This window comes from Drosophila montana, unplaced genomic scaffold (assembly GCF_035044405.1).
Source record: "Drosophila montana isolate Dmon_TW-CO22-7 unplaced genomic scaffold, ASM3504440v1 contig_920_1, whole genome shotgun sequence".
In the NCBI taxonomy this organism is placed as follows: Eukaryota; Metazoa; Arthropoda; class Insecta; order Diptera; family Drosophilidae; genus Drosophila; species Drosophila montana.
In genome coordinates, this window is record NW_026999206.1 from 804,791 (window position 1) to 821,986 (window position 17,196).

Below are 17,196 nucleotides of genomic sequence, written 5' to 3' on the forward strand. Positions count from 1 at the left end.
TCTCTTTCATTCTCGACTGGCATTTGGTTAGCGTTTGGCATTTGGCGGTTTGCGACGCTCTTGAGTAGATTTCCGACATATTTCTTGCCTCTTAGTATTTGTCATTCGTATTTTGTGACCTGTTCTTTTCATTTTTGTTCCTTGCTCCTCTCCTCTTTGCATCCAGCTTTGTTGCTCTTTCATTGTTGGATTCCATCTTTTTTTTCTTTTTTTTTTTTGTTGAAATTCTTGCGGCTGCCATGTTGTAAGTATTGCCAAGCCATTTAGGCTTTTTGAATTTATGACCATTTTGCGTTTTGTGACTACCCTACCCCCCACCAACCATCCTCCCAATAATGCCCCACTGCCGCGGGGCGATTTCGGTTTTGCGACCTTTGGCACATACTCCGCACAATGCGACAGACAGGCAGACAGACAGACAGGCGTGTAGGCAGTACGTGTGGCACTGTGTTTTGATTTACGACCCAACGCTGCATGGCCCACAGTGCGATGTGTTTGACCCACTTTAAGTGAACAGCCCCCAATTTCGTGCCCAGCCCACTGTGCAGCTTGACTTAGTCTTTGGCTTATATTAAATTCGACACTGAAATTAACTTGACAACAGGTGCTATCGTAGAGGCTTAGTCAAGATTGATAAAGAAGAGGAGTGCTTGATGCGTCAGGCTCCACAAGAGCTTAGGGCAGTCTAGGCGAAAACAATTCGAGTTCTAGAATCAACTTAAGAAAAAACTATCTTTTAAAATGTATATAAACAAGGGTTGCCACCTATGCTGTGTGTTACACTGAGTGTGACCAGCTGCGATTTGACATTTGCATTCGAGCATTTTGACATTTTCCAGCACTTCGATGCTTACCTTGATTCGATAAATGCATCATGGCTGCAAAACTGAAATTTATTTTCAAAACATTGTCAATTGTCGCTTTATTACGTTACGTGAAACAATCAACGTCTTTAAGCCATAAAATTGCGTAGTTTTTTAATTTGAACAAACGAATTGGCTTTGAATTTCTACTTCTTAATACATTTACCACACATAAAATTTAGATCCCAAACCGAACTAAGATTTATAATGTCTTTGCCTTAACATATGAGAGCCCACATACCTAAAATGTGCTTTACCTAGACATACAAATTTTTGAGGTTGAATATGTACAGCAAAGTTTGGAAACAGTTGTCACCTGTTTCCCCCTCTCTCTCTCTCTCTCTCTCTCTCTCTCTTACTCTCTCTCTCTCTCTTACTCTCTCTCTCTCTTCTCTCTCTCTCTCTCTCCCTCTCTCTCTCTCTCTCCCTCTCTCTTAAGTTGTGATAAAACAGTATACTTCTATCTGATTCCATTTTAATTGCATGCAGTGTTGCCAAGCAACACTGAGCAAAATCGGCCAGTGTTGCGAAAATACTTAGTATGCAGACAAAAGGCAGCTAAATTTATGACTCTACGTTCTTCAATTAACGAGAGACCGCAAACTTTTGCTGCTGTTAGCCGTATCCACGAATGCATGGCGGCTTATGTGGCCCTGGGCGTCTGGTGGCCTTAATTGTTAGTTGCAAAAGCTGCTTTTGGCCTGTAAATGCATGCCAAGACGGGATTGTGTGGGTGGAAAACAGTTAAAAGCCGAGCCATAAAATTATGCAAGGCCAATAGAAGGGACGGAGCGGCAGCAAGTAGAAAATGAAGTAACGGTCTCAATGATTGCTCCGACAGCTTATGCCACACAAACACACACTCACACGCACACACACATATGCATAAGGGGTGTGTGTGAGAGAGAGAAGAGAGAGCTATTCGCTTGAGCGCGTAATCAACTTAAGAGATTAAGAATTACAATAAAAATCAAAGCGGTCAAACGACTAAGTGAGATTCTGGCGAACGGGCTAAAGAGAAAAGGCAGAAAGGGTGAAAAAAAGGAGGAAGATAGAAAGAGATACAGCTATGGAGATAGAGTGTGTAAATATTAGGTGTCACAAGCCACAGAAAATGGATGAAAAGGCAATCAACAGGCGCCAAAAAGCAGGCAACAAAATGCTCAGCTGCAAGGCAAATAAAAGGCGAATTAATTAAGGGTGAATTGAAGGCGCATTAAAGGCGAATTGAAAGACGAATTGAAGGCGAATCGAAGGCAAGCAACGGGGCAATTTAATTGAAATGTTTTAAATGCGACACAGTGGAAAAGTGACAGCACACATACACACACACACACACACACGCACATGTACACGTACACATGTGCCAGCGAAGTGCAAGGACAAAAATGGAAGCAAAATAAAAAAAAAGACCATGGCAAACGGCAAACGTCTCGCGTCGATACAAAGACAACTTTTAATGCCATTCAACAAAGTTGTTGTCGTCCTCTCCGTCCGTTGTCCTTCGACACACAGACACATGCACCCCGGACACATAAAAGGCGTAAAAAGGGCCAGCCACAAGAAGCAGAGCCAGACCAAAGTAGGCGAAGAGAGGGAGAGAGAGAGAGAGAAAGGGAGAGCGCATGAAATCAAGCGCCAGACACAGACACAGACCGTGTGCTGCATACAGTCAAGGCAAGAATATGGGGCACACTGTGCCTAGTCACAGCTAAAGATATGCAGACGCCAAATGTCGCGCAACTTTTTGATGAGCATCACAAGTTACATGCTCGGATTGCTGTCTCTGCTGCCTGTTGTTGTTGTTTTTGTTGATGTGTTATCCATAAGCCACTTCCTTGAGTCGAATCAAGATTTTAATTCGTTGTGTGATTTTGCCCAGCTTGTTGTATGTTAGACAGTAAGACAGACACGACATTTCCACAATAATCTACATATTCTAACAAGTCAGCTTTTTGCGGTTATCTCGAAGACAGAAGAGCTAGGAACGGTTTATCAAGAATATACCACTATATGTTAATTATAAACTTAAGAATATCATTAATATTGCAGTAACGCATTTTTGGAAAATTGCAGGGTATCTACTAGTCGCCCGCAAGCTGGAAAGCTTGTGATAATAGCCCTTCGTGTACAACCAAATATTGAACCGATTGTTGCTATAATATAGTAATTCGATCTACTTTGTATACTTGAATACGCCTTAGCTACGCTTTTGCTTGCAGAGGGCACTCGTAGGACTTCTGGGTAAACCAAAAGAATCAGATATAGCATTTCGCATTTGCATACACAGTGCAAGTTATGCATTCAGGGCTTAACATTTGATATTTGCCAAGAATGTTGTCAGCATTCAAAGCATGCCGCTAACAAATGACCGGTCAAGTTTGATGTGTAAATGCCTCAAATGAGCCGTAAGCGAAGGCAACAAGAGGCAAATGCGAATGCGAATGCGAATGCAAAAAAGTAAATGGAACTACAATGAAATGTAAAAATCATTTCAAATGGCGTTCACAATTGCTAAAGGGGTCGCCCATTCGCATTTGTTCGGTTCGCTGCATTCGCTGCCCTCGCCCATTCGAAACGATTTGCCTCAAGAGTTGAACTCCCATAAAAGTCCGTTTCCGAAATCGTAGCTGGAAACTAGAAGTTAGCGAGTTGAGTAGCAAACCTAATATGCCATATTTTCTCAACTTTGTACATCAAGATACGATTATATACTGTAACATTTTCGATCAAGCGATTTGTACATGCAGCACGATTAATTAACTGTAATTTATGATAGGCATTCAAAATGGTAATAAGCGTGTCGATATTGCTTTAAGTGTTCAATGTAACTTGCCAAAATTGATTAAATAATAAACGCTTGTAAAAGTTTGTTTGTGACCAAAAACTAGAGGGGAAAAATTATTGCATTTTTTACGGCGCCCGAGCAGGGACCCAAATTTATTCAACGAAACGATTTAAGTGCCAAATGAACGAAAAGTGTAATATGCATTTAAATGATTCCATTTACTTGACAAAGCCACCGAATAATGAGAGCGAGCAGGGACCGAGAACTGTACCGTGTATACTGTATACTGTATATGAGTGTACTCTATAATGTATGAATGTGCTTGGTGTGGACATGGAATAATCAGCGTTTGTAATCAAATCCGATTATGAGGGACTCGAAAACTATGATTTTACATTGGCGACCGAGCAGGGACTGAGAGTACAAACTGTCATTGTGAGTTGCATCGAATTTAGAGGGTGAAGGATTATCAAAGCAGCGAATTTACTGAATCAGCTTGGACCACTCACAAAAAAAAAATTATCGAGGACAACGCTAATTATTAGTTGGCGCCCGAGCAGGAACTGAGAGTACATGCTGTACTTTTAAGTTAAATTGAATTCGGGGGATTAAGGATTATCAAAGCAGCGAATTTACTGAATCAGCTTGGACGAAAGTACATTCTGTACTTAAAAGCAACATAATGGACGATTCGCATTTTAAATATAATTTAAGGGACCACGGATTATCGTAGCGGCAAAAAAAGTGAATCAGCTTGGATAAGTCATCAAAAGTTGAATAAATAAAAATATATCTGGGTACATCGCTCATTATTCACTGGCGCCCGAGCAGGGACCGAGAGTACATTGTGTACAAATTAACTATACAGTCAATGATTCGTGTTGGTATAATAAAATGTTAAGCTTATGAAAATAAAATTACTACTTACATAGCCAATTCATGCGCTCCGTGTACTCAACCTTGCGCTTGAGATCCTTGACAAGGGCGCGAAAATCATCATCATTGAAATGACACTGAATGATCGTATTGTTCAGCTGGAGAATGCTGTACTCATTGTTGCCATTGTTAGATGCCGCATCGGCAATGGCCTTCATAGCGTCAGTGCGGCCACCGTTAAGCGCATTCGAGTTGCTCTCAATGTCGGTGGCGCTGGCGCGCAGCTTGTTGCCGACGGTTGTCGTCAGGCTAACATCGCCGTCCACATTGCTGCAGGACTTGCTCAGAATGATGGTGGCGCGATTTGCAATCGAATTGGCGGCCAGCAGATGCTCGCCGGCGGCGCCGCAGCTTCCGCGATGAAAGGGCAGCTTGCCTCCTGTTGCCGCTGCCGCTGTGCAATTGTTGTTCTTCAGCGTGATGCGGTGCAGCTGATTGGAGAATGCGGCTGCGGCCTGCACCGCTGAGCAGTCGCTGGCGCGACGCCGACGCGGATTGTCGGCATCCCCCGAGGGCTGCAGATAGGCGCGTGCCTGGTGCTGACTAGGAACGCCGACGCCGACACCGACGCCGGTGCTGCTGCTACTGGTGGGCAGCACAACAGCAATATCGCCGGCAACAGTTGCTGCCGCGCTGGCAGCTGTTGTTGGTGCTGCATCGACCATGTTCGACATGGATGTGGACATGGTCAGGCTGTGGCCGTTGCTGAAGCTGCTGCTGCTGTTGCTGTTGCTGTTGTGGCCAATGCTGCTGCTGTTGTTGTTTTGGTTGTTGATGCTGTTACTGTTACTGTTACTGTTGTTGTTGTTGCTGCTGCTGCTGTTATTGTTGTTGTTGTTAAGGTTGTTTAGGTTGTCAGAGCAGGCGATTCGTCTGCGTATAACAGTTAGCTTGCTGCCACACTGATCCTGATCCTCGTACAACTGCACAAGCAGCTCCTCCAGCAGCGCTATGGGCGTGGCTGCCGTCAAGAGCGATGCAGATGTGCTGCTCGATCCGCTCGCGGATGCGCTTGCTGTTGCCGTTGCGGTAGCGGTTGCCGTTGCTGCACCACTAGCTGTGCTGCTTGCCGAGGACTTGCGTCGCACTGTTGCTGTTGCTGTTGTTGTTGTTGTGGTTGCTGTTGCTGTTGTTGTTGTTGTTGTTGTCGCGGTGGCAATGGCCAGCTCCTCGTCCTCCTCAGCAAAATCTGGTTCTAGCTCCGATTCGTATGCCTGCTGCAGCTGTAGCTGTAGCTGTAGCTGTAACTGCTCTGCCTCGTCCTGTTGCTCCGGCTCAAAGCAGCTGCTGCTGCAGCTCTGACTGCGACTCAAAATTGCCGCTGTTGCAGTTGCTGTTGCTGTTGCAGTTGCAGTTGCTGCTGTGGCTGCGCCAACGGCCGCCGTCGCCGCGGCCAGCACCAGCGCCCGTTCGCGCTCGCGTCCCGGATCGAATATCGAGTGCTTTAGCAATATCTCCTGCAGCTGGCGTCGCTGCCGCTGTGCACTGTATGGATTGACCAGGTGAAAGTCGCCGTAATACTTGGCCAGGCAGCGCACCCGGGATGCAATGTATCCAATTTGGCACAGCAGCCGCACATCGGCGTTTAGGGCAGCGGCGGCGCGTTGCGTTTGTTGCAGCTGCAACTGTTGCTGCCGTTGCTGTTGCTGCTGCTGTTGCTGCTGCTGCTGCTGTTGCTGTTGCTGCTTTTGTTGTCGTTGTGCGTCGCTGAACAGCGCGGCATGTCCGCAGCTGCTGCTGCTGCTGTTGCTTAGGTTCGAGGATGGCAGGCGGGAGCCGTGCGCGGTGGTACACTCAATATCTAAGTCGGCGTCGGTGTAGATGTCGTCGTCGTCGTCGTCGCTGTTGTTGCTGCTGGCTGCGCTCGTTGCTGTTGTTGCTGTTGCTGCTGTTGTTGCTGCTGTTATCAGTGTGGTGGTGGTTGTTGTTGTTGTTATTGCCTCGGCAGCGCCTACTTTGGCATCAGCTGTCGTTGTTATGGTTGTAGTTGTTATTATTGCCAGCGCCTCGAACGTGTCCTCGTCCCCAGTTGCTGCCGTCGCTGCTGCTGCTGCTGCTCCCGCTGCTGCTGTTGCTGTTGCTGCACTGCCACGTCGACTACTGCTGCTGCAGCTGCTGTCCTGGTACATTTATAGGCAAACTTTGCGGCCTTGTTGTTGTTGTTGTTGGTGTTGTACCGCTTGTTGTTTTTGGTTTTGTTTTGTAGCGTTTCACGCGCGTTACACTCGCGTTTTGCGCGCGTTTTCGTTGGCTGAGACGTATTATTTGCGTATTTATTTTTTTTTTTTTTAACTTTTGAATGAATTTTGAGTACCGTTGCTTACATTGTTTGTTTTATTTATTTTTTTCTTCTTTTGAATTTATTTATTTAGTTTTATTTTTATTGCTTTGGCGCCTTTTTATGCCCTTAGCTGCTGCTTGCTGCTTATGTTGCTGGCGTGTCCGCTGCTGAAAATTATGTAAATTGTTGCTGCTATCTACACCGAGTGTCCTGTGACTTCTGCTCGAATCAATTCAGTGGAAAAGTTGCCGCCACTTCGCGCGCTTCACATTTCCATTTGGCATGATTTCAACCACAGTATTCACACCCACACCCACGCACACTCGCTTTTCGCACCCTCCTCTCTCTCTCTCTCTCTCTCTCTCTCTCTCTGTCTCACTCTCTCTTACGCTCTTGCCCTCGCTCTTTCTCTTTTTAGCTAGATTTGTTTCCCAGCTGCTGCTGCCGTCGTCTGTGTTGTTGTTGCTGTTGCTGTCGCTGTTGTTGCTGTTGCTGTTGCTGCCGTGTTTTACATTTTATTGTATTTTAATTTGCATTGTTTTCAACTGCCGACTGACGACTATTTTTGTTTCTTCTCCCGGCTCCCGACTCTCGAGTCTCGACTCCCGCAGCTGCTGCAGATGACTGTTCTTCTCTTTGGCGTTAGCCAGCACTTGATTTCCGTTTCCGTTTTGAAATAATCACGAGCTCTTTGAGTTGCTACTGCTGCTAGTTGCTAGTTTTTTAGCTGCAATAAGAGCAAATGCATTCACAATGGATTAGAATAGTCTTAAATATTAATCAGCTACAGTTCTTTAATTCAATAATCATCCTTATAAATATGACCATAATTATTTTTAATTAACATGTGCATTGGATTGCATTAGTCTTTAGACAATTCCGAATAAACCACAAACTTCTTAGTTGGAATTCCCAGTCTCGGGAATTTTATGCAATTAAGTTTTCTTATGAAACTGAGACGTTCTTGGTGTTTCGACGAATTGACTTAAGATAAATGGTACTTTCAGAAATGGCATTTCACAGAAAATAAAATCTTGAGTGAGAAATATCCATTTTCTGGGAATTTTATTTGCATTTTATTTTGTCTTCAAGCATTTGAGTTACTCGTGTTTTCTATATTACATTCCCTATTTTCTATATACAATCACATTTTAACACCAATGGAAATAAAGGACTTACAGGAATTGCATTTTGCAAATTATATTAAACCGGGCTATGAACGACCTTTTAACTGAATATATCCTTCATATAATACTATTTTTATCATAATCAAATTGTAAGAGTTTCAGTTGTATTTTTACAGAATATTTTTACAAAATATGGAAAAAGTAGGAAAAACTAAAACTATATCGATGTCTCTTAAAGAATAAAAGGCTTGAAATCGATTTTGATTGACTTTTAGCACACGTCCAAATAGTCCACTTGCAAAAATGAAACATTTAATTTGCACAGTCCTCGTTTATTTGAAAAGACTTGGTCGTCATGGCTTGATCTCCAGATTAAGAGGATAAATACATGATCGCATTATCTTTTTATGCCTGTTACATATTGTTAAATGAAAACTTTGCAAGAATATCTGAAAGTATTGCAGGCAGCTTTTAACAATTGAAACCCTGCAGAAGTTATCCAGTAATGCAAAATGAATAAAACGGCAAAATGCAAATCGAGCTGTCAAGTCAATAAATTCGATGCTAGACAGTTATCACATTGATGGATTGACAGGCTGATCAAATTGCCTAATCCGTAAAATGAGCCAAGAAAATCAACGAATCAAACGAGGCAAATTCCGTTAGACAAAGCGAGTACATTATAAGAACGTATTTCACAACACTGTATTTCCTTTTCTTTTTGTTCTGTTCTGTTTTGTAGTAGTGCTGTACAACGTGTTATAGGTTGTGGTTGTGGTCTTCGCCAGAGCCTCAATTGAAACTTGAGCACACAAAGCGGCACACACAACTGCGCCGGGCAGCTACGTTTCCATATACGAGTATATTGGACTGGCTAGCGAAGACAAAGGCGCTGCTGGCCAAGGGCTCTGGACAAACAACGGCAATTGCACAAAGGCAACGCAGGCGGTGGCAACAACAGCAACAACAACAACAGCAACAACAATAAAAACAATAACAAGAACAACAACAACAATAAAAACAATAACAAGAACAACAACAACATCAAATGTCGAGGACATTCACAATGACAGCAAATGTCAAACAGTAACTTCCCCATGGCGCATGGATCCAGTCTGTTAAGTGCAACTTACAAGCACACATATACGCACACACACATGTGCATGGTCAGCAGGCAACTGCAGCATGGGTGAGGGGAGTGTTGGGTTCCAGCTGCTGTCCGTCGGACCGTCCACCCGACTGCCATCTTTGTTAGCAGCTCGTTTGTCGACAAGACAAAGCGATTTGGTGCAAGAATTTGCAGTTGGCACCAAAGCAAATACATGAGCGTTTAGTGTTGCATGCTAGGGTATGCACGACTGCCAGATGCCCTTTAGTTAGTAGGTGGGTCAAATTTTTATAAAATTTCTTTAAGAGGCATTGCCAGAGGCATTTAAGAAATATGCCTGACTCATAGATACCGCCTGTTATTGCAAGAGCTCAGAATGTGAAACATTTGAATATTTCTATTGCAGGCATTATATAATCATATTTAGCTAATGCTTTGGAGGCGTAAGCTCAACTGATAGATACCCTGTGGCTGGCATCAAAACAATCTAAAACCACATTTAAGGTTTTTGCTTTAAGCACTTCAAAGTCATTTTCTAGCTCAAACTAAATCCTATACATAAGCTCCTTCAACCGCTTGACTTCACTTAACCAATTGATTAAATAGAATGTGTTTTGAATGGAAAACCAGTTTATTGATTAAAGTTAATCTCCAATGCTTGCTTTGCCTTCAATATAACAGAATTCGAGCTATTTAATGAAGAAATGTGTCTGCTGGCATATTTAAGAGTCGACACCCTCGTTTGTGTGCTCTTGAATCAATTCATTTACTCATTCAATCAATCATTCATTAGAATCAGGCTCGTTATCACAATTCCTCAGGCACACTCAACTATCCGAGTGAAGAAATATTTGGATTGGCTTGAAATTCCGAACGCATTGCGAGCAGTCAACGTGGCATATTTTGCGGGAAACAGGGCTGATAAGTGGCAGAGGGGAGTGCCTGATTCCAATCCCTGTGCACATTGCGCTGACATCCCAACAATGTTGGGCACAACGCGCGGTAGGCGACTGGCCGAGAGCATAAAAAAAATGGGCCAATCAGCAGGTGAGTGGTGGGCTGTGTAGGGCAGGGCAGGGCAGCGGCAGGGCAGCGGTGGCCAGACAGATGAACAGACAGATAAATAGATAGATAGATGGATGGATGGCTCGATGGATGGATGAAAGGTTGGCAGGATACAAAGCAGGGAGCAGCCAGCAGGCAGCAGGGTGTCGCACATTTTGCCGTCATGTTTTCTTGTTGTTTATTTGCCGCTGGAAACTTGTTACATTTAATTATGGGCTATTTGTATAAAGCTCTTGAACAAATACGTTCCAAATAGCAACAGCACACACACACACAGACACAGAGAGAGACAAGCGACAAAAGTGTCAATATTGAGCCGCAGGTGGCGCTGCTGTGCTGCCCGCCGCTGTCATATGGCTGACAAAACGCAAATGCAAACAGAAACCGACGAGAACGCAAATGCGGCTTCGCATCCAAAAGCACGCTAGCAACGACGCCAGCCCAGTCCAGCCCCCTGCCAGCCAGCCACATGCCCCATGCCCCTGTCAAAAACCAACTTATGCCCAGCTCCAGCGACCCCTCCTGCCGGCCCCTCTGTCAGCCTCCCTTCACCTTGGCAGACCAGACAACCTCAACGAATGTGGCCAACTGTTGAATGGCAGCAATTTTGGGCGCTTGCCAAATTTTTGCTGCTGCTGTCTTTGTCGTACTTTGTATTTTATTTATTATGCCCTTGAATCCATTAAAAAACGGCATTATGGACTTGAGCAAACGTATGTAACAGGCAGGCAGAGCCATCTCCGACCCCACAAAGTAAAGTCGATTAAGTCGAATATTCCATGTCCGTTCGTCGACCTCAGACGCTCCTCGTGCTTTGCAGATCGAGTTTATATCCAAGGATCGTTTCCTTGCCCTCGATAAGAATCGATATCGAAATCCTCTCATCAAATTCAGCATGTGGCTGCTCGTACAGGCCTTGGAGAGAGAGTTAATGTGTTTTTGCAATTATTTTTTAATGATGCCGTTTATCCGTTTACTCAACAAATAAAGAAAAAAAATAAAGGAAAGGTATTTGCTTGGCTAAAGCCTGTAAATTTATGTACGCATCAATGTTTGTGTGCATGTATTATTGCCTCGGTTTGCATGCATTAATGAGCATAAAAGCACATATACATTTTCTAGTTAAATCAACTTAATGCGCATATCTGTGCAGCATCAGATGGCATAATTGATGGTTTTCTCGTCAAAACCATTGCAAACTCCATTAAAAATGGTTAGAAGGGGCTTCTGTAGGTTTCTTTGTCTTCGCTCCGGGTTGCTTGTGTTTTTGTTAGAAGAAGTTTCTAATGCAGCTCCTTGGGACCGACCGTTTAGACGATATCTAGTACCCAACGCCGAGCTGTCGTAATAAACATTTTAGCTTTCTTACACGCACACACGCAGCAGGCTGCGCAAGAGGCAGTGCTTCTTCCTCTTCTTCTTCTAGCTTTATAATATGGGAAATACGTTGCTCATTATCTTTGGGCTTGAAAATGGCGTTCAAATGTTGTGTAAGCCGAAAAGTTTTAGTCATTGCCACTAAAATTGAGTTTCTTGTAGTTTAAGGGGAAACGGGGAGAGGTATCCAAAACGTGCAATTTTGTAAATTTTGTACTACCAAAACTGATTATCTAGCTCTTATAATATTGAGAGTTTGTCATAAAAACCATGTCTCAAAATTGATATTTATCGATATTGAAATAAAACAGGGTATAAAAATGAATTTATATTTTACATTCCGATTTATAAGTCTTTTCCATTTGTAGTTTCCAAGGTCGCCGAGTTCATAAGGACAAACAGACAGTCAGACATGACAAGATAGACTCAGCTCGTCACCTGATATATGGGGCGAATATAGATATAAAATACTATGCCAAATACAGAAAGTGTATTATTTTCTTATTTTTTATTAAAATTATTATTATTTTTATTTTTGTAGTACATAGGTCAGCCTCATTTCATATTTTATACTTATTTCATACTCATTTCATACTTAAGTAATGCGTTCAAATTAACATAAGAAGTAAAAAAACGGAAGTCGCAGTTCCAATTAACAAATTTTGCCAGCTGCCTTTCAAGATAAGCCCAAAGCTTGTTCAAAATTAGCGATAATTTGTGACTGAGCAGCTCGAGGGCGTGGCGTTTAAAGTGACAGAATGCCGCACGCATTGATTGTTCAAAACTACACAGCATATGTTGAAAGCGTCAATTTCGCTTAAGGGTGACGGCTGGAGGGCGAGGGCGAGGGCGAGGGCGAGGGCGAGGGCGAGGGCGAGGGCGAGGGCGTGTCGGCCCTGGCAATGTGCAGGTGATTTAAATGCATCAATTGTGCAGCCTACTTTTAGGCAAAGCACCCGCATGAACTAAACGCCTATAAAAGCAACACTTTTGGCACTTTTAGACGAAAACGACTATGGTATACCCTTAACTAAATATTATCGAAGCGTTGATGTTGAGATCGAAAGCGCAGAGAAAATTTCGATGATGATATCCATTCAAGGAGAGGGAGAGAAAGGGAGAGAGAAACAGAGATAGAGAGAGAGAGAAAGAGAGAGAGAGAGAGAGAGAGAGAGAGAGAGAGAGAGAGTGAGGACAGAAGGTTGTGAGTAAGAAGGAAAAAAAGTCAGAGAAGAGATTGAGTAGGACGAAAGGAAAGAGAGAAAGTGAGATAATAAAAAGCCCAACAAATTGAATGTGGCTAAACGGTGTGAAAAGCGTTTAAAGCGTTACACAGTAAGCCATTTAATTAAATTGCCTGATTTAAGGGTATTCTTTTTTAAAAATTAGAACAGAAAAAAAACTTGAATTGCGGCTGCGGCAGCGACGTCGACACACATTTTGCGGTTGATATGAATATCGATTCGGCCCGTTTAACTGTGCCAGCCCATAGCTGAGAGTGTGTGTGTGTGTGTGTGTGTGTCTGTGTGTGTTTATGTGTTAGTATGTAAGCTAGAACTTTGTATAAATTTATGTGCACAACAATGTTTATGTTGTTGAATAAACGAGCAGTTTTGCATATGCGGCCAGAGAAACCGTGAAACCGGCTACTGTGCGAGTGTGTGTGTCTCTGTGTGTGAGTGCATGTGTGTGTGTGTGTGTGTGTGTGTGTGTGTGTGTGTGTGTGTGTGTGTGTGTGTGTGTGTGTGTGTGTAATGTGTGTAATGGCAGGATGCAACATGAAAATGGCGTGCGGTTGGCAACGTTTTATTTGCTAGCTGCGAATGTGTTTGTGTGTGCGTGTACGTGTGAGCTTGGGCTCTGACTGGCTACGCTAATACCCTACCAGGGCGACCTCATTAGACACATACATACATATATTTCGTTCTATCAGAGAGTACACATCTATATGCTAGTTGCCCGGACGTATAGAGCATATAGTAGTAGAAATTATTTATATTATCATTTTCGTAGCATCAGAATTATCTAATTCGTTTAGTATTCATACAATATAACTTATCATTAAATTTAAAATACGAAATAGCTTCATATGGTCAAGTATAACCTGTAAGGGTATTTAAGCCTCGGTAATTCGCACCTTGCCGTTACTTTCTAGTTTTCTTTTTCCATACTTTGCAGCTCGTGTGTGTCTGTGTGTGTCTGTGTGAGGGCTGCATTGTGCATTTGCTTAAAATAGAAATATGCCAGACACTCACGCAGAACACACCCTCACCCAAAGCCACACCCACACTCACAGAAACACACACACATGCACACTGCAAAAATATTGAATTCAAGAGCGGAAATCGCTTAAGCGCCACCCCGTCGCATCCTGGCCTCAGCTATTCTTAGTCCTGGCTAACCTGCAACTAATTAAATGCATTTTTCGGCACTTTTATGGCACTTGTTAACACACAGTGCTGTGCATATGTATGACAACAGTGCTTGAGCGTTGCAACAGAATGAAGAAAAACAACAACAACGACAACAACAACACATTTGGCTATTTCTATTCAAATGGTTGCAAAACGGTCCTGAATGGAATTTGAATGGCTCAAAGGAGAGAACTTTAATGCATGAGCTTTGCAATTGGCTCCCAAATTGGTTTTCATTTTGTCGAGGGCATCGTATATCTATAGGAATAAGTGTAATTCCTTTAAATAGCCTTGAAGTGCATACTCTACAATCCATTTGTGCTTCTGTCAGCCATGTGCACTCTCTCTACGTTATAACAATATAGTTCTGTTTTATCAGCTTTGTTCCAAGAAAACTAGTTGTTTCCATTCGAATAGTCCTTGATAATGAGCGAAATATGGGGCACAGTAAATTTCTTTCAAGTGTGCTGAGTTGCCATAGACATGTCCGTCTTTTAATCGGTCTACAGGAACAGGTCGAAGTCGGAAACTATAGATGCTAGAGACTTCAAGTCTGTATCAAATCATCGATAACTCGCCTTGATTGAATAGAAAAATATAAAACTTGTCAATTTCTCAAAATCGATTAATATCAAGATATAACCCAGTCATTTTTTTGATTGTGTGACACTCGGTGTATAAGTTCTCGTACAGTGTACAAATATATCGCAAACTCTCAGAAACTTCCGCACTCCACGGAGATTACACAATTTGTCTAAAAAGGTTGCCTTGATTTCTGACACGTACTTCACATCCTATTCGGTTCTTGTTACAGGATATCTTCCCATCGAGCACTTTTATGGATAATGGATAAATCCAATTGTTTTCTTTTACATGGAATAAATATACAAGTGTTGGAGAAGTGCCAAATCAAAACAACGTACATATTTCTTCATCTAGTGCTTTGTTGTGGCTGTACATAAATAATAGAATGTGAACAGTAACGTCAGGAGCTTTAAAACTAAAATCGAAAGCAAATAAAATTTAAGCTCGAACTTGTAAATTGCAACAACAAAATGGGTCGAAATTTACGCGCTTTTGGATGAGTGTTTGAAGTGTTTTTGATTTTTAACCATCTAAGCAACACTGAACACTAGTGTTGTCTGATGCTTTGACACTGCGCTAATGCGACATACGCACAATCACACACCCACATACACACACTCAATAGAGACATTGGCGTTCAATCAAACTAAACGCAAACAAGCCCAGAGACAGAGAAAAAAAAAAAAAAGACCGAGGAACAGAGAGGGAGTGAGGGCAAGACAGAGCGAGAAAAAGAGCGAAAGCGCGTGGTTAAAAGAAAAGCCAACGAGCCGTATAAAATAAACACAAACGAATGGACGAGGCAAGCAGGATGTGAGCGGGAAGTCGATTGGACGTAGGGGCAAGAGGCGCGGTACCGGATGCAGGACACGGAGATGTCAAACGGACGACGCCCGAGCGAAGTTACTTAAGCAACTGATTTTCAGATTTGCCAATCTGTGCGCGAGTGTGTGTGTGGGTTTTTAATTTCTATTTCATGTCCATAATGTGCTGCTGATGATGCTATTGCTGAAGTCAGTGTGTGTGTGTGTGTGTGTGTGTGGTGCGTGCGTGTGTGTGTCTTGGGGTATTCTTTGCCTTTTGCCTTTGTTTGCCAGTGTGTGTGGGTCACCTGTCTCAGCTGGCTGCAGATGTGGCAAGGGTGCGTAGCGGAGGGTGGCATCATTCATCATTCAAGCTAGTTGTAAGTAATGTTACCCACAGGATCCTTTGCCGTTTATTAAGGTGATAAATCAAAAGTCCTCGCTGGCACCTCCAAGCTCCTGCCATGCAGCTCTTAACCGCTTCTGCTTCTTCGCCAAGCAGCGACAGGAGCGACAGGAGCGACAGACAGCGAGCGCCAGTGTAAAGGAGCGAAAGAGCGTCGCCCCTTTTGCTTGCTTTGCATTTGTCAGACACACGTTTTCCATTTTCCATTTTCCATTTGCCATTTTCCATTTTCCACCTATGCAGCGCATTAGTTTTAGTTTCTAATGTGCCTGGCAAAGGGTATTCTAATTTTGCCCCCAAACTTGTAATGTACATAACATACATATATATTCACGAGCAGCAAGTGATTCAGAAATGTCCAACTGTCTTATTTCTGTTTTGAGTAAACTTGGCTGCAGCCAGTATAAATGTCGGATCGGAACGCTATGTCCTTAGAAAACTGTGCAAGTTTTTTGCATTATTTGAACGAGTTTTTATGCGTACACCGTTGTATGATCAAAAAATATATTGCAAGGGTATTTGATTTCCGGCAAGACGTACATAACTTCAGCTAGTGATATTTTTTCTCGCCTTTTTCACCACCTTTTTGTTTGTTTTGTTGCCCTCATGTGGCTTCAATATGGAAAATACAGCCAGGGAGGTGTGATTTGGGGCTCTCCACGCAATGTCAAGCTTGTGGCGCAATCCCTGACAATCTATAAATAAGTCGAGTAAACAAGCAACGCCTGTGGCTGCTCCACATGGATATTAAGCTTCGCCCACACACACACATACACACGTGTGTGTTTTCTATCCTGTTCCGATTCCCGGGTTACAATTCGCACTAAAGTCGTGAACATTGTTAATTAGCAACAGTGGTGGCTGCAGCCCAACACGCAATTAGCAGCAATAGTTCCGGCCTCTTCGGGCGTTATGATAACTGCTCGGTGTCCACTGTCCGCTAGATGGCGCTGTCTGTAAAATAGGTGCATGCAACTTTTTGCACTTCTTCCCCGTCTCTCACACTCTCTCACTTACTCCCTCTCTCTCTGTCCTTATCGTTTTCTCACCATCTCTTATCTCGCTTCTGTGCGTCAAGGGAAAGCGTGTAGAAACTTATGCAATTTTACGAACTATAAACTAGTGTTGGGAAATGTGTTTGATAATTGCGCTAAAGTTGCGGTAAACATTAATCAAGCTACAAACTTTATTTTTTTTCGCTGTAATGCGATCGAATTGGATAAGTTTCGAATGAAATATGTATTGCGCTCGGCAACATTTAATTGTATGCAGTTTTTTTACAGCAAACAAACATTGACATCTAATTGGACGCTTTTAAACACTGTTTTCGCCCATCTATGCGGTTCTCAAGTTTTGCTGTTAAGCTCTGGCCTCATTTTGGAGCATTTTCATTGTCGCTTTAACAAATGAAATGCATTTACAGTTAATCCAAGTAAATGGGCA

At 42.9% G+C, this 17,196-nt stretch overlaps 1 protein-coding gene across 1 annotated transcript in view; it reads right to left on the bottom strand.

Annotated features, from left to right (window-relative positions):
• Pde9 (phosphodiesterase 9) overlaps window positions 1–17,196 on the bottom strand; it is a 171,831-nt gene that overhangs the window by 51,393 nt on the left and 103,242 nt on the right. Inside the window, exons 3-4 of the mRNA XM_064699354.1 lie at window positions 7,258–7,595; window positions 4,580–7,035 (exon numbers count right to left, since the gene is read on the bottom strand). Of these exons, the coding sequence (XP_064555424.1) occupies window positions 4,580–6,716 (2,137 nt within the window). The 5' untranslated portion in view covers window positions 6,717–7,035; window positions 7,258–7,595. The remainder of the gene's footprint in view (window positions 1–4,579; window positions 7,036–7,257; window positions 7,596–17,196) is intronic.